Source organism: Gracilinanus agilis, chromosome 1, assembly GCF_016433145.1.
Source record: "Gracilinanus agilis isolate LMUSP501 chromosome 1, AgileGrace, whole genome shotgun sequence".
Classification (NCBI taxonomy): domain Eukaryota; kingdom Metazoa; phylum Chordata; class Mammalia; order Didelphimorphia; family Didelphidae; genus Gracilinanus; species Gracilinanus agilis.
In genome coordinates this window covers 729,237,222-729,255,961 of record NC_058130.1, presented here as the reverse complement: position 1 = coordinate 729,255,961, position 18,740 = coordinate 729,237,222, and the positions used below count along the sequence as shown (strand labels likewise).

Sequence of the window (18,740 nt, the reverse complement as noted above, 5' to 3'; positions counted from 1 at the left end):
ATAAAAATGAAGAAACTTTAGCCTAAGACACCATAAGTCTCAGACTATAAGAGCTTTAAAATATTCGCATTACTTCAATGAATACAATAAAATCCCCAATTATGCTGTTTGTTCTTTTTATACACGGTTGGAAAAGGGCTTACAGATCATATAAGTTTGCAAAAAGCTACCTCATTTGAATCTCACAAAGCCTCCCATTTTAGAGATGAGACCTGTTCAAGATCACCCAGCAATGTACCCACAAAAGAGGAACAAGAAGGAAGGTCTCCTGATCTCTAGTTCAGAGCTTTCTACTCTAAAGCATGCTACCTCTCAAATTAAGAGATATAAGGAAAAATGGGACTAAATGAAACCAAAAATACTTAAATCCAAAGGGCTTACTTTGTGCTACTGAACTGAGTGTAATATGCTTCAACATAGTTCACTGATGAGCAAGGTAGAACATTTGTAGCCTACAGCAAGATACTGTCATTTGAGCTGTATAGAAAAACAGACATCTTCAGAATTTTCTTCTCATAAGAGATGAGGATAAATAGCTATTTCAGGGCATTTTTTAAAATTTTTCAAAAACATTTTATTATTTATTTTAAGGATTCTTTTCTTTTTAAAATTTGAGTTCCAAATTATCTTTCCTCACTCCTACCTCTCCTCCACTCACTGAGAAGGTAAGCAATGTATCAGTTATACATGGGAAATAGCCATATTAAAAAAAAAAAAAAGCAATAAAGGTAAAAGTGAGAAAATTATACTTCAACTTGCATTTAGAATTAATCATTTCTCTCTTTCTGGAGGTAGATAGTATTGATAGGAGTGACTAAGTCTTTCACAGTTGATCATCATTACAATATGGCTATTATTATGCACAATGGTCTGGTTCTTCTCCCTTTACTTTGTATCAGTTCTTATATAGTCTTGCCACATTTTTCTGAAACTACCTCCCCTCATCATTTCTTATAGTTCTGATCAGTTTAAATATGAATTTTTATAAATCATTAAGCCAATTTTGAATAGTGTTCAAATGACCTAAGCAGCTTTTTCATTTTCTGAAATAAATTCAAAGGTCACCAACAGGATAAAATATAAACTTCTCTGTTTTATATTTAAGTCCTTAAAGGACTTGGTTCCAACTAACCTTTCCTGTTTAATTATTAATTACTAACCTTCCAATACATTATACATTCTAGCCAAACTGAACTCCTTTTGGTTCCTTGCATTCCACCTCTAGTCTCTGACCTTTGAACTGTGTATATTTATGCCTGGAATTCTCTACCTTACAGAATTCCTGTCTTCCTGCTTGACTTCTCAATGATAGGGGATGGAAGGGAGAATTTGGAACTCAAAAAATTTTTAAATAAATGTTAAAAAATTGTTTTTGCATATAACTGAAAAAATATTTTATGTGTAATTTTTTTTAATTTAAAAAGGTGGCAAGTACCTCCTACACAAAACCTTTCTTGATCCTCTAATTCCTGGTGCCCTTCTGTCTTACATTATATTTAACTACCTTGTTACTCTGCATCTACTTAAATATGTATTTCTCCCAAAAGAATGCAAGTTCTTTGAGAAAAGAAACTACTTAATTTTTGATTTCTACAAATTACCTAATACAGTGATGGGCAACCTTTTGAGCTTGGTGTGTTAAAATTCACCAAAAAGACGAGCATAACTTGGGTGGTGTGTCACTTCCGAGAAAAAAAACCCCATAATTTCACATTATTCATAGTTTAAATAAAAAAATGTATAATTGTAATATATAACTATATTTAATAAACCAAAATAAGTAAATTAATATAGGTAGAATTGTCACTTCTTGTGCACAGAGTGTCTACACTATACTACATCAAATGTTTCATCCTTAGCATGCGGTCCCATACTTCTCTGTATGTGGCCGCATGCAACCATGTGTCATCGAAAATGGCTACCCATGTCAGTGCTAACACATGTGTCATAGATTTGCCATCAATGACCTAATGTAAGCATATGAGAAGTTTTTCAGTCATATCCAACTCTTCATGACATCATTTGGGGTTTTACTGAGTATTCTGCCATTTCCTTCTCCAGTTGATTTTAGATAAGGAAATTAAGGCAAATGGTGAAGTGACTTGTCCAGAGTCCCACAGCTAATACATGTATGAGGTCCAGTACTCTAGCTATATGGAATGTAGTAGTTGACTAATAAATGCTTCATAGGGGTGGAACCAAGGTGGCAGAGTAGTAGGAATTAGTATGAGGTGCTCTCTTCCACAAAACTACTCCAAATAAACCTAGAAAATGCATTCAACACATTCTAGTAGGGTAATCCAGAAAAAAAAAATCACAGTTGTCATTTGTCCAGCCAGTTCAGAAGAGGGAGACAAGAAGGGGGTCTGTAGATACTGGTTTTGGGGCAAGAGAATACAATACAGAGTACATGAGTGCCCAGTATATATCAGAGGAAGAAAAGATTCCAGATCCATACCAGGGTACCACCAAGATCCATACTGAGGTACTGTGGTGGAGACAAGTGAACTAGCAGCTTCTACTGCAAACTACACAGCAGAAAGAGAAGGGGATCTATGTACACGTGACATTCTGGGTAGGGCGGCACTGGGCAGTGTAGCAGCAGCAGCAGGAGTGTGGCTCAGACCATAGACACAAAACAGGGTCTCATTCCCAGTGTTTAGCCCAGCCTGCTGAGAATTAATGAGGGCAAGGATCACCAGAGTTTTCCAACTGGCTTAGAGGGTAGAGTCTTAATAAATGTCTACTCTTACACAGAAAAGAACTCAGGTCAGGACCCTGCAGAGCTCAGGCCTAGGAGGGCAGCAATCAAACTCTGCCCTGAAACTGACCACCCTGGGAGTCCTGAAAATAAATAGATCACCAGTATGTCCCTAATAAAACAACACTTAATGGCTCCAAAAAGCATCAATAGGACTATAGGCCTGACATTACATCCAGAAGTGCTACAGAGGCCAATATTAACATCAAGTTCAAAGTCAGAAAACAATCTGGAAGAATGAACAAACAAAAAGAAAACTACCATAAGAAGATATTATGATGGCAGGGTTGGTTAAGACACAAATCCGGAAGACGAGAATGACTCCAAAATATTGTAAAAGTGAAATTTGGGAGATGTCATCTTTAAGTATATATATATGTATTTTCTATGGACACGGGGAAATTATCAAACTACATTTCCCGTGGTCCAACGGGTTTCCAGTTCCGGTTCTTTGGGCGTGGGGAGGCTTACATCTCCACACAGAGAAGAGTTTAAATCTCCTAGGTTAGGAGGGAGTGGCCTCTTGGCCAGCAGACTGAGGAAGAGGTAATAATGACTGGGGCAGCAATTTTGAATTCTTACAAGCGCATGGTCTAATGACTTTATCTATCAGCATGGCTTTAATTAAAATACTAATATATATATATTTATAGCAGCCTTTATTATTTTTTATCGTCATAATATCTACAAGTAAAAAACCTCCAAGAAAACATACTTGAGAAAAAAAAATTCAACTAGAACTCTGGGAAGAGATGAAGCAACAAGTTTAAGAAAGTTTTAAGTTTAAATATGTTAATACATGAATCATGTAACCATGGAAAACATTTTTAAGATAAATAAAAATGTTAATAAATCAAAGTGCTTAAAGAAAAAATTGAAAAGAGCTATGGAAAATGCTTAAGGCATAATAATCACAGATCTCATTGATGATCAGCACTTAAAACATGTAATGCTAGAACTAAAAAAGACTGGAGGACAAAGACAAAAAGATACCTTAGAACACAGAATAGTAGAACAAAACAGAACCCTAGAACCAAGAATGTCACAATTTGGAGATTGTGTGGATTCTAGACTACTAGAACTAGAAGCTATCTTAGAGAAGATTTAGGGTTTCTTAATTTCAGGTCCATGAACTTGTTTTTTAAAGATTTTTTTATAACTCATTTATTTCCTTCAGAATCCTATGTATTTTAATTTATACATTTAAAAACACTCTGTAAAGGGATCCATAGATTTCATCAGATTGACAAAGGGGTTCAAGAAACAAAAAATGGTTAAGAATCTCTGAAACAATCAACCCCCTCCTTACTTTCTGAGGGAGGTCAAGAGAAAGAGATAAACAATCACTCTTAGAAGATGATATAAAAATGTCAGACTTCATTCCTGAGACCCTGCTTAATATTTTAGACAGTTATTTTATAAAATAAGGACAAATGGGGGCAAGCTAGATGGCTCAGTGGAAAGAGTGCCAGGCCTAGAGATGGGTCCTAAGTTCGAATCTGGCCTCAGATACTTCCTTGCTGTGTGAAACTAAGCAAGTCATTTAACCCCCATTGCCTAGTCCTTACCACTCTTCTGCCTTGGAACTAATGCTTAGTATTGATTCTAAGCTGAAGATAAGGATTTAAAAATTAAAATAAGGCTCTGGGATTCTATTTGGACATGAAAAGCAAAACTTCCATCTTGTGACTGAGGTCAAATCACTAGTCTTTCTGGGTCTCAATTTCCTAACTGACCTCTAAGACTCCTTCCAGCTCTACATCTGAAATCTTTTAAACCCATAAAGCAAAGAGAGCTGAGCAACATCAAGAAAATCACAGAACCATAGAATTTCAGAACTAAAGTGGGCCTTAGAGATCATATAGCTGAAACTCCTTGTTTTGCATTCCATGAAGAAACAGGATCTTTCAAAGTAGCCAAGAAGGAATTTAAAACCCAGGTCCTCTGAGTTCAAATTGAATTATTCATTCAACTCTACCAGATGTAATCTGACTATAAGGCAGATATTACAACCTTGTCTCAATGGTTACCAAGATTGTTACTAAGATAAAATGAGATGGAGTCAAAGTATTTTCAAAAGCATACACTCAGCTCTTTAATCAAGCTCAGTTCTAGTATCCCATGCAGCAATGACATCCTTAAGACATAGTGGTGATGGCTAAATCAATAGATTTGGCCATAAGGATTATTGATGACCAGGGTCACATTCACCTCAGGCACACTGAACACTATGGCCATCAATGAACATTTCGCTCCACTCTGTGGCTGTTATGTTTCAATGTGGATGCACTCAACATAAATTCCTGGGTTTTACTGCCAAGGGTGAGGACAGAAAACTGTGTAACATTGGTGCCAAGGATGCTAGACAGTTCCTAAGCTCTTCTCCTCTATGGAAAAAGCTGGGAAGGATCACTAACGTTATCCTTTCTGCTAATGCCCCTAGGTTTGTAGTGGGAATGTACCACAAGAAACAGGATAGCTCTTTTAAAATTGTCAGTAATGTCTTCCACACTACCAACTGCTAGGCTCTCTGCCAAGGTCATCCTTGTCAACCTGGGCTTGGGGAAGGATTTGCAAACCACGAGAAATCAGTAGATGGCTCCTTTGGCAAGAAATGGCCTGAAGAGTTTGGTGCTGCCAAGGCATCCCTGAATGGAAAGCTTACTACTTTCATAACATATATTGTGGAATTGGTCTTGCTTGCTGAAGAGACCTGCCAAATATAATGATATCAAGAAGGACCAGAGAGGCTAATGAAAGACATCCTGGGCTACATAGAATACTAGGATATATCTTGTGACATTAATAGCAATATCTACTCTTCTGCTTTGGATGCAGGAATATTTCCCTTAATAACCATTCTATTAAGCTCATTTCCTGATGTGATAATTAGTATGGTTATATGATTATAGTAATTAGAGAATACATTTTATGATCTACATGGCCTCTAATGGGTAAAAAGAAAGACATCTTTATCTTTAGGCAAAAGAAAAAGACCACTAGGGGAGAACATATCCCATATCTATTTCTCTATATTTAGGGGATTCTCATACCTCACATATAGTCCTTGCCAAAGGCATCTATGTAATAGAGGAAAGAAGCAGAAAGTCCTCTGTTTTATCTGTACTATCAATAAAGCCTTCACCATATTCAGTGGGGAAAAAAATTTTTTTAAGAGAAAAGGCAAGCAACCCCATACAAATTTAATATATCACTAAGAGAAAAACTAATGAAAAAGTTGTTCAAACAAGCTTTTCCACTAAAAAAGATTTTAAATTTCCAATGAAGATTCCAATTCTTTAATAGAGAGCTTCAGGGTCTTAGAAGATAAAATAATCCCAAATTAGAAGCAGGGAAAAAACAAAGTATTAAAATTCAATTAGCTGGTTTCTCCTTCAATTATTAATACACTGCTTATAAAATAAAAAAATGGTAGAAGCTTATTGGCAAGTAGTCTGGAAAAACACAAATGTATGGCATTATGGAAAAGAGCTTGAGCTAGAGTCTCAGGGGCTCCATGCATTAAGACCCCAAAATGGCCACTCAGGGTTTATGTGACTTTGGTGACGGCTGACTAACTTTTCTGGGCTTTACTTTACCGATTTAAAACAAGCAAAAAACAAAAACAACCCATCCTCTATCCAGATGACCTCTAAGAAACCTTCCATCTCCAGATCTTATGATCTATGCTCTAATAAGACACCAAAAAAAAAAAAGTAAATAATTACACCCTTTGACCAATCATCCAATCAATGGAAATATTTTGGTTTTAGGTCTGGACCTGTGATGTCATGAGTTTAGGGAGCTCCCAATGAGAAACTGCCCTCAAAGCAGATCTACAATTGCGCTGGAACTTCAGAGTCTGAGAGAGTTGCCTGGTGCAATGAAAGGTCACAGAATATGCCAGAAGTGGGAATCAAACTTGGGTCCTTGTTACTCCAGTGCTAATTTTCTATCTACTGACCCTCTCATTATAAAGAATGTATTCAAGAATATAACTATAAAAGGGAAAAGAACTCTGTTAAACATATTTATAGAGATCTAATTCAGTAGAGCAGCATTATTTAAGACTGCAAGGAACAAGAACCAAACTAAATGTACATTAAATGATAAACAGATTGATGGGAAAGTGAATATGACTGTGGATAGAGACTGGCTATGTAATTTCACTGGTATAAAGAGCTGCAGAGTGAGGAAACTCCCTCTTAGTAATGAAAGTTGGCATCTTCTTGGCAGATCATAATCTCAAAGCATTTCTAGAACAATGAGGGGTTAAGTGAACTGCTCTGAGTCACACAGCCATAATGTGTCAAGAGGTAGGCCTTGGACACAGGTCTTCCTAGCATGAAGAATAATGGATCTTTATCCACTAACAATAAAAATTATAAATAAGAGAAATATAAAAAGAGTTGGAAATACATAAATGAAGACAAAATGAAATCAAAACTAGAACACTGAAGAATGTTTATGACCAAATTTAAAAACTACACATAAATGTAAGAATGAATATACAGAAAATGGAAGGCAAAACAGAATAGTTTAAAAGCTATTTAGGGGCAGCTTGGTGGTTCAGTAAATAAGAATGCCAAGTCTACTGACAACTCTACCTGAGTTCAAATCTGGACTCAGTAAAATTTCTAGCTGTCCCTTAACCCCAACTGCCTCACCCATACCACTCTTCTGCCTTAGTATCAAATTTAAGACAGAAGGCAAAGGTTAAAAAAAAAGAAAAAGCTATTATAGATGTGATATGTAAAAAAATATTTTTTAAAGTCAACTCTTTGAAAATGCATGCATTTTTTGAAACTTTAAATGAAATGTAGAGGGAGAAAAAGAGAAAGGGTTCCTCTGTTGCCATTACCCTTTCTTGAACTTCCAGATCAGCACTCTGCACAAATTGAGGAAGCCTGTCAATCATCATCTGGGTGATTTCCTGGGCTCCCTCCTTTTCCTCACTTTGTTCCTTCTGCTGCAGAATTGATGCGTATAACTTCACCATATTTTGTACATATACTGCTTGGATGTGACCTGGTAAAGTGGTGACTTTAGGTCTCAGCATGGCTTCCAGAGTCTGATGAGGCTCCTGTAGATGTCTGAAATAATGAAAAAGGAAAATATCTTTGATTGAAATTCCGCTGCTATAGAGACTTTTGTTTCCCACAGGACTGGACACTTCAATGACATCTATTTTCATTGCGGAAGGTCTTCCTTTTACCAAGATCATCTTCATAAAATAGCATTACAAAAAAAAATCACCTAGCAGTTGCCATGCCATGATGAACCCTTCCATACTCAGCCAGACTGGTCTTTAGATGACAAAATTTTTGGTGGAGACCCTAATTAAATTCTCTCCTGGTTTGTAAGATCAACCAGAGTTTGTACTTCATGAGGCACTGTTTTCCAGAAACCAGAGTCATCTTCCCATTACAAGGAATCAAAAAAATCAATAAGTATTTTGACTATATATCAGGCACTATAAGTTCTGAAAAAAGCAATCCTTACTCAAGAGGAACTTACATTCAAATGGGAGGACAAACATATATAAATATATGTATAAATGCTTGTGCATGTATCTATGTCTAAGAAATATTCAGTTATATGAATACAAATAAAAACTAGTTTGACAAGGAAGAAACTAGGACTTGGGGGAATCAGGAAAAGTTTCATGCATAAGATGGTACCTAAACTTCATCTTAAAAGGAGAGACTCTGACGAGGAAGTACGGTCAGAGTTCAAAGGTATGGGGAAAGGAAATGAGAACCACAAGTAAAGAATAGAGTTCAGTTTGGTGGGATTGCAAAGTGAGGAAGGAATAATATCCAATGAGGTTAGAAGGCAGATTGATGCCAGGTTTTGCAGAGTTTTAAACACTAACCAGAGGAGCTCATTGATGCTAAAGTCTTGAGGCAGAGAGAGCTATTAGGAAGCTGGGTGAAAAGTAGATTGGGGGGTGGGGGGTAGGGGTAGGGGTTAACCAAAGTGGTAGCTGTGTAAGGGGAGAGAATCAGCCAGATCCAAGAAGTATAAGGAAAGTAGTAGCAGCAAAATCTGGTAAGTGACAAAATATAAGGTTAAGGAGAAGGAAGGAGGAGCACAGGATGATGCAGTGATTACAAACCTAAAACACTAGAAGGATGGTAGTTATCTTCAATAGAAATAGAAAAATGTGGAAGAGGGACAGGTTTAGGGGAAAGGTAACAAATTCAGTTTGAGACAAGTTGAGTTTCAGATATCTGTGGAACATTGAGCTGGAAATCTCAATAGGCACTTGGTGATCTGGAACTAAAGTTTGTAAGACAGGCTGGGGCAAGCCATATGGATGTGGTGTCGTCTAAACATAAGAATTTATTCCTGGGAGATGATGTTACCAAGAGAGAATTACAGAGGAAAGTGTAAGAAAAAGAGATATAACCCTTTAAGACAAGGTGCCAACTCAGAACTCTAAACTTGGACTGAGAAGAAAACTTGCCAAAAGCTGCAAGCAAAGCCGTGATTAGAAACCAGAAGTGAATATTTCCCCTCATAACATGACTTCCCTTTTATGTAACTGACTTACTCAGAGAATTCTCCACAGATCCAGGCTGCAGCATAAAGCACCTCACAGATTCCATTCCTTTGGGTGTTACTGGCTATCAAGTGAGCATTGTCCAAAAGCATGGCCATTTGGGAAACAGCAAATTTCCGAATGGCTTTAACTCGGATAGCAACATCCAGCATCTGGGCAGCAATGAGGTGACCATGTCGGGTTCCTTCCAAGCGGGTAAGCTCTACCAGAATGCTTATGTACCTATGGAGGCAGAGGGGACCACCGAGTCTAAGTTCTCCAACAAGACATGAGAGGTTTTTGAAAAGTCCAAATAAGAAAAATCAATAAACTGACCATTCAAAGTTGGTGATATACTGGTAGTTGGCCTGACTACATATGTCAATGATTTTGGTCAGCAGCTCATCCCTGTAAGTTGTCCCTTCTGCTTTGTCCACATGAATCATCAGTTTCTTCACTATCTCCATTAAGTTCTTCTTCGATACCTGTAGAAAAAGAAGTCAATAATTGCTAGGACAGGTGACTCATTTTTCTGGGAGTCAAGTGGCAGTTAGTCAAGCTAAAGTAACAATTATCTCATTACTGTGAGGCAAACTGTCAGTAATAGAGTGACACAGAAACCAAGAGGAGTTGAATTCAAGTCTTGCCTTGGACACAGAATATCTTTAACGCATGATCTACTGGTGTCCTTGGCAATTCTCTAAGACTATATTTTGCAGAGAAGATGCTGACCTGAATTGACAGAAAGTTTCCTCACTTGGGAGTTCCCTTTACCAATGAAATCCCAGGTCAGGTCCCTACCTATAAGACACAAATAAGTCTTTAGTTACCTGAAGTAAGGTAGGGTAAAATATATCATATATTAAAATATAAGCCAGTTTTCACTAAATTTCCTTTAAATAAAATTAAAGCTGTGTCAAACCTGTTTTTAAATGAATTCCTTCTATGCTTCCTAACAAAAAAAAAAATCTCATTTGAGAAAGAGGGTTTATATTTAGGCTGTTTGAGGTAGAGTAAACCATCCAGTTCCTTTAACTGGTTTTAAATAGTCCCAGAATCTCAGTGTTGGAGCTGGAAGAAAGCTCATCACCCTCTGGTCCCGGACATATCTGGAGAGTCTTTGCTAGAATTTCTTGGACAAGCAGGAGTCTGGCTCAACTTGAAGATCTTCTACCAGCTACCTACACGGGTAGCTCATTCCAACTGGGGACAATAGCTCTCACTATGGGAAAATTTTTCCTGATATAAAGTTGCCTTGAGGCAGTTTGTTGACAGCACATACTTATAGAGCACCATACTTGAAGTCAGGAAGCCCAGCATTAAAATCCTGCCTCAGCCACTTACTAGCTGTGTGATTCCTGGGCAAGGCACTTAAATCACTGTCTGCCTCAATTCCTTATTTGTAAAATGGAAATAATAATGGCACCTTTCTCAGGATTGTAAAGATTAAATGAGATTAATATTCATTAAATGCTTAGCATAGTAGGTGCTTAATAAATATTTATTTCCTTCATTCATTCTGTCAACTACTACTCATTGCTTCTAATTTTGCTTTCTTAAAATAAGGAGAACAACTCTCCACCATGTTACAGTTTTTCAAATACCTTAATAATGTTTATATATTGTACACTAGTTTTCTCTGTTATGCTGGATGCCTTCTTCTTCTTTCTAGGTGACCAGCATCTTTCCTAAATTATGGTGCCCAAAAATGAATATAATACACTCAATGTGGTCTGACTAATATAGAGTAAAAGTGACTATCACCTTATTGTTTCTGGAAGATAAAAACTCTCAATGCAGCCCAAGATTTCATTGGCTTTTTTTAGTGTTCTATCATACTGCTGACTCAATGAATTAGCAATCCACTAAAAGCTCTCTATATTTTTCATGCTGCTAATCATGATTAACTATTCCTCTCTCATCATGAACTTATAAAGTAAAATTTCTGAATCCAAGTCTAAGATTTGACATTAATCCACACGGCATTTCATTTTATGAGATTCAAGCCAGTGCTCTGGCTGATCAAGATCTTTCTGGATCCTGACTGTTGTCCAGTGTTAGGTATATTGGTGTTCCCTGAAAATCTGATGAATGTGCCATGTATTTTGTTACACAGGAGAGTGATAAACAGATAAATTTGCACAGTCAAGCAGAGATAGATGACATTTTTATGTATTCCAATAATTTTGAGAGCCTTAGATAAATGTAGTAACATACAAGTTATAATACCTATAACTTCATCAAGAGCTTTATATGCATATATATAAAAAGGTATTGGGTTTATACATTTAAAAAACTGAAAGAAGATGTACCTACCATTCCATATAGAAGATCTAATGCTCTGAGCCTAATAGATTCATCCTTGTCATCCAAACACTGGAGAATGAGATCCTTATGAGACTGAACAGACTTAGGATGAGTTTTCAGGATTTTGGACATAGCAAGCAATCCCAAATACTTTACTAGTAAAAAAAAAAGGTACAAAATAATTGTTGTTATTTGTGTGCATAACACATACTCATGATACAAGTTTCACTGAAAATCTTTTTGTACCACACATTGTGCTAAGCACTATAAAGATGGAATAAAATAGTCTCCAATTTTTAGAATCTTATAAGCTAAAATAGGCAATTTTATGCATATATAATCAAGACACATATTGTAAGTAATAGTAACCCATCTATGTACAAGGCACCATCATGGATACAGACATAAAGAAAAAATTAATAACAAAAAGCTAGCTAATGGCTAAACTTACCGAGAATGTTTGGCTACTCAATGTAATGTACAATGAGTACAATGTACTCAATGTAAATTGAAGCAAGAGGCATTGTGCTCATCTCTGGGGGTATAGATAAGACACTATGTGCTCAAGGAGCTTACCATTTAGTAGAATAGAGAAGACAAATACACAAATATTAACTTGTTCTACATTAAAAGCCCCACTCAAACGCTTCACTATGGTAGAGGAAGGTTAACTGAATATGCTCCCAAACAGATTGTGTATGCTGTCCAAGGCCCAACCTAGTTAAGTATGGAGAATTCATTTCTACTAAGCTGGCACTAGGTGATGAAGTCAATGGACTTGGCACTCCTCACCCAGGCCCCCCACCCACCAGTATAAAATAGCCCTTGATTCTGTAAGGTTCTCTTAGTTTCTGCATTACTCTACATTACTTATGTCTGCCTGGAAGAAAAAGGATCTGAAATTTTAGATGATCTATAAAGATTAGTGATATTCTAAATGCCATTCCAATGACTGATGAAAATTAAGGCTGAAAGAATTAAATCAAACCAAAATTAAGTCTTGTTATTAATGAAATCAGGAAATTTGAGCTAAATGGAAGGCCCATTCAATGATTTTCCTAGTAAAGAAAATAACAGAGTTGAGAGTTGGTTTTATCATACCATTGGACTCTTGCTCCTATTGACATGATGTTGAAAAAAGCTGGAAAAAAATCACAAAACTAAGATGATAGAATCTAAGCAAATGTATCCTATATCATCTCAATTGGACTCGCACTGTGGCAGGGTACTCTTTTTAAATCTTCCCTAATCGATTCAATATCTCACTTAGCAAAGCAGCTCCATCAAACCTTTTCATCCTTCCCCACACTTCCATGGCTCCCCCTATCAACTTTCCAGCTGAGAATTGTGCTTGAGATTTCAATAAAAAATTGAGACCATTTGCTGAGAACTTCCCTACCTCACATCACTCAGATGCCTTCCACCACTATTTCCTCCATTGTCCCTGTCTTATATGAAGAGAAGAGCCTTCACCCTGCCAAGGCAAACCTCTCTAATATGCATACATGATTCCATTCTATCCTTTCTTCTCCAGCAGACTACCCCTTCTTTTTCTTTTTCTTTTTTTTAAACCCTTACCTTCCATCTTGGAGTCAATACTGTTGTATTGGTTCCTAGGTGGAAGAGTGGTAAGGGTAGGCAATGGGGGTGAAGTGACTTGTCCAGGGTTACACAGCTAGGAAGGGTCTGAGGCCAGATTTGAACTTAGGACCTCCCATCTCTAGGCCTGGCTCTCAATCCACTGAGCCACCCAGCTGCCCCCTAGACTACCCCTTCTAACAACCCAACTCTCCCTAATCTTCAATTGCTCTCTATATACTGTTTCCCTACTGCCTACAAACATGCCCATTGTTCCTCATCAAACAATGAAACAAAACAAAACAAAACAAAAAAACAAACACAATAACACTTTCATTTGAATCTTGCATTCTAGCTAACTTTTGTCCAGTGGAGCTCTTCCTTTTTTATGGTTAAACTATTATAGATGTCCTTCACTTCCTTTCCTCTCACTCTTCTGAATTCTTTGTAATCTGGCTTCTGACTTCATCATTCAATGATCTCTTCATTGCCATTATAATGGCATATTAATTGCCTTAATAATCTATTAATCTAGCAGTCTTTTCTCAATCCTCATCCCCCTACCTCTCTGCAGTCTTTGACATTATACATTACTCTCTTCTCCTTTATATTCTCTTTATACTCTCTTCTCCTTTATATTCTCTTATTCTAATATTCTTTATATTCTAGTTTTCCTATCCTGCTCTCTCTTGGTTTTCCTCTTCTTTACCTGGCCTCTTCTTTTCTGTATCCTTTGCTGGATATTCATTCAAGTTACATCCTTTATATAAGGGGGTCCTTCAAGGCCCTGCATAAGGTCCTCTTCTTCTATATTTCACTTGATGATCACATTTACTCCCATGATTTTAATGATCAATACTCTAAGCAGATGACTCTGAAATCTACTTGTCCAACCTCTCATATGACCTCCAGTCTCACAACTCTAAATGAATATCAGACATCTCAAACTCAAAATGCCCCAAACTTCCCCCTTCCATTCTCAACCCTTCCCCTCTTCACATCTTCCCTATATTGTCGAGGGTACCACTGCTATCCTCTCAGGCTCCCACTTGCCTAAGCTTCTAATCTAGGTGTCATCCTCCACTCCTTACTTTTTCTTATCTCCCACATAAAATCATCTGTCCTGTCTTATGTATCTTCTTAACATCTCTCCTATGAGCCCTTTTCTCTACTCAGATACTGCTACCATGCTGGTAAAGGTCCTCAGTAGTCTACTGTTTGGTATCCTTATCTCAAATCTCTTCCCACTGCAATCCATCCTCCATTTGGCTGGCTTATTTTCCTAAAACATAAATCTGAACATATCACTCTCCTGTTCAATCAATTCCTATTGCCTCTAGGATCAAATATAAAATCCTATGGCTTTTAAAGCTGTCCAAAACCTGTTCCACTTTCCCCTTTGTAGTCTTTGAACTCCCTACTGCACTATATGTACCCTGTGATCCAGTGGCACTGTCCTCCTTGTTATTCCTGACAAAAGAAACTCTTATCTTCAGGCATTTTCATTGGCTCTCCCCCATACAGGAAATATTTTCCCTCTTCATCTCTGCCTCCTCATTTCCCAGATTCCTTCATGTCCAACCTAAAGTCTTACTCTCTGGAAGAAGTCTTTCTCAATCAGTAAGACTACTAGAGACCTGATCTGTTCAACTGTTCAGTTGAACAGATTGCCCCTGAAGGTAAATGAGTCCATATTTTTTCAATAATTATCACCTTTCAGTCAACCAGTTGACATTTTTGGATGCCTGGCCATGGTTTATGGATTCCAACCTTGAAGAACCTTTCCACCACAGTTGTGGAGCTCACTAAAGTCATCCCTGCCCCAATTCCTTTTTGATGTGCCCTCCCAACTTGCTAAAAAGCAGTATGTGTTTAGCTAACTTTGGATGCACATTGATACTACCAAGGTCTGTGCGAGGTTCCTTTTTTATATATTGTTAACTGATGGTTAAACACAACTTTCTTTTTGTGTTTGTGTTGGTGGTGGTGACAGAGAGTTCACACATCAGGCTACATTATGAGGTTGAACAGTATTTGCCTTGGGACTTGAAACTGAATGCTAAAAAGTTGCTAAATGATGGACTAGACATTTTCTCTGATATCCATAACCTCTCAAATGTGATACTGGAAATTTGGGAGTCCTTGAACTAATTTTGAGGTCCCTGATCTAAACTTCCTGTGGACATTTAGAGCTTTTTCAAACTACATTTCCCAAGAGCCAACTGGCTTCCTTTCTTGCATAATCACATGAGCAAGAAGCATAATCATGTAGATAGAAGGATAAATAGTGAGAGACTGGATTTGTACTTCCTCTTTGGTGTTTTGGAGAGGAGCCAGGATGGGAGGAGGAGGTAATGGTGGGTCCTTTCAAACTAACTCTTAATTCGGCATGTGGCTTCATTTCTCTAATGACTACCAATAAATCCTTTAAAACCCTAATATTTTAAAATCTATCCTTTTATATCCATTATTTCTTACACAAACCTCTCCAAAAACAGAAATTATGCACAAAGATAAATCAACTTCACTGTTCGGATGGTCTAAGATACCTAAAAGACGATAGGAGGTTAAAGGAAAAATCCCCCCCCCCCCAAATCCAGGAACTAACAATCCTGAGATCTTTTCAGTGAAGAAACACTAGCAGACTCAAGGACACAACACAAGCTTATATCAAAACCCATTCCTACCCTCACTCACCCCCCCCTACCCCTCAACTCCCACTCCCCTCCCCACTTCTTTCCAGTGTTATTGAGATATCAGTTCCATTTGATCAGGATCAACAGCCAATAGTAAAAGCTTGCTGGAGGCTACAACCCAGAAGCACCTTTGCTCCAAACTAATGAACTGCCAGTGCAAGGATCAATGAGAAAACAAAAAGAGTTGACAAAAAGTCACCAAGACAGGACACTGGGTGGGTGGTGGGGTGTGCATGTGTGCTCCACAGCACTCTTATCAAGGGAAGTATAAAGAGCACTGTATGCTATCTGGGCCAGTTCTTACCACTAAAAAGTCAAAGTATTGAGGCAGAAATCTAAGCAGATGAACCATGAATTATACAGTGTGGGTATATATAATTATACAGAAGGCTGAGACACTTTAAGACCCAGCCTCTAAAGTCACAACAATGGACAGGGAGAGAAGGGAGTCAAGAAGTGGAAAGGAAAATAAGGGAGAAAAAAAGGCAGAAAATTCCAAAGATTACAAGAAGAAGAAATCTCAAAAACTTATAACATAAACAGATAAACCAACAGGAAAAGCAATGCCAATAGAAAGAAATATAACCTCTGGATCTGATAAATAAGTTCAGAAATCTATGAATAAATACTGAAAAATAAAGAAAAAGGATTCAACACTAAATGAGAGAAAGGACCTGGTAGAATTTGAGAATATAGACCTACAACATTTTGTTCACAAGGGGTTTAAAAGAAAAATGAGAAATATGAGAGCAGCAACATTGCGGAATTATCAACTGTGATAGACTTTGCTACTTTCAGCAATACAATGATCCAAGACAATTCTGAGGGACTTATGAGAAAGAATGCTATCCACCTCCAGAGAAAGAACTGTTAGAATTGGAATGCAAATGAAAGCTATGATTTTTACTTGTTTATTTGGGTATATGTTTTGGGGTTTTATAAGATTATTCACTTACAAAAATGAGCAATATGGAGATATGTATTGCACAATACGCATATAATCCAGAAAAAAAAAATTAAATTAAAAAAAAAATCAGAGAATTTATGTTATGTCTTAACAAACAAAAATAATGAGTAAAATAGAAAAACAAATCAGCAATGGCAAGCCTCAATGGGGGAAAAAAAGGGAGAAATAGATCAATAGACAGAGGATGCAAATAAACAGAAATGAAGAAATTAGAAAAGCAAAAAACAAAACAAAACAACACAATGATTACTATGTAAGCAAAACATACAGATCTTGAAGACAGAATTTATAGAGCCAGCCTAAGGGTCATAGGTCTTCCCGAAGAAGACAGGACAAAAATACCTTAACAATGTAATGAAGGAAATAATAGAAGAGAACTTTCCTGAACATCTGAACATAGAAAATATCTTCAATTTTTCAATAGAAAAAAAAAATCTACAAAAATAATCTTTCAAGAACTGCATGAGTGGAAACACAGAAGAAAAACAACCACTTGAACACATGGATTGATGCAGACATGATTGGGGATGTAGACTCGAGACAACCACACCAATGCAACTATCAATAATATGTAAATAGGTCTTGATCAATGACACATGTTAAAACCAGTGGACATGTGCGTTGGATATGGGGGGGAAGGGGAAAGTAAAAACAAGAATCATGTAACCATGGAAATTTTTTCTAAAAAAATAAAATATTTAAATCTAAAAAAAAAAAGAAAAGAAAACCACCGATAGAATAACAAAAAAAAAAATAATAATAATCTTTCAAAGTTGAAAACTTATTGAGTGCCTACTCAGTGCCAGGTCCTATGCTAAGTAATGGGGATAAAAAAGAGGGGCAGAAGACAATCCTTTACCTCAAGGAGCCTATAATCTAATGGCAGAAACAAATATATACAAAACAAGCTATAATTCAATATAAATAGGGAACAATGTGAGGGTTAATCCTATCTTCACAAATGAGATGGAAGGCACTAGATTTAAGAGGGGCTGGGAAAGTCTTTCTTGGACTTGAGACTTAAAGGGGGCCAGAGAAGTCAGTAGGCAGAATGGGAGACAGCCAGAGAAAATTCCTGAAGCCAAAATGGAGAGTCTTGCTCATAGAAAAGTCAATCAGTATTACTGGATATAAAAGATTATATGTAGGAGAGTAATGTATAAGAATGCTAACAAGGGGGGGGGGGCTAAATTATGAAGGGCTTTGAAAAACCAAGTAGACTATTTTATATTTGATTCTGAGGGCAAAAGGGAGCCACCAGATTTTACTGAGTATGGTAATGGTGGTGGTGAATGTTTGTAACATGATCAGATTGGATAGGGAGAGAATGGAAGGCAAGCCGGCCCACCAGTAGTCTACTGCAATAGTCTAAGCATGAGGTGATGAGGGTCTGTATTAGAAGAGTGACAGTGTCAGAAAAGAGAAGGAAACACACTTAAGATGGTTCAGAGATGAATAGCCATGGGAGATGAGTTGAAAAGAGAGTGAAGAATCCAGTGAAGCAACTCCTGGGTTGCCAATATAAGGGCCTGGGAGGATGGTATTACCCTCAAAAGTAATATGGAAGAAAGGAGTAGGAGGTGAGAGGGTTTTAGGAAGAAAGACAATGAGTTTAGTTTGGACATGAGTTTAAGATGTTTACTGGTTGTGTAGTTTAAGATGTCTGAAAGGCAGATGGACATGTGAGACTGGAGGTGATCTGAAAGTTTGGGGCAGAACAAGTAGATTTGAGAATAATCAGCATAAAGATGGTAATTCAATTCATGGGAGCTGATAAGACCACGAAATAAAGGAGTATAGAGTGAAAAGAAAAGAAGGTCCAAAATAGAATACCCTGGGATACCTTTTAGTAGAGGACATAATCTGCAAGAGGATATAGCAAGGAGA

General features: G+C 37.2%; 1 protein-coding gene across 4 annotated transcripts in view; it reads right to left on the bottom strand.

Moving 5' to 3' along the window:
• AP3D1 (adaptor related protein complex 3 subunit delta 1) overlaps positions 1–18,740 on the bottom strand; it is a 158,257-nt gene that overhangs the window by 46,097 nt on the left and 93,420 nt on the right. For all 4 annotated transcript variants that reach the window (XM_044672049.1, XM_044672060.1, XM_044672041.1 and 1 more), the window contains exons 12-15: positions 11,622–11,767; positions 9,642–9,790; positions 9,318–9,548; positions 7,623–7,854 (exon numbers count right to left, since the gene is read on the bottom strand). In XM_044672049.1, coding sequence (XP_044527984.1) covers positions 7,623–7,854; positions 9,318–9,548; positions 9,642–9,790; positions 11,622–11,767 — 758 coding nt within the window. The remainder of the gene's footprint in view (positions 1–7,622; positions 7,855–9,317; positions 9,549–9,641; positions 9,791–11,621; positions 11,768–18,740) is intronic.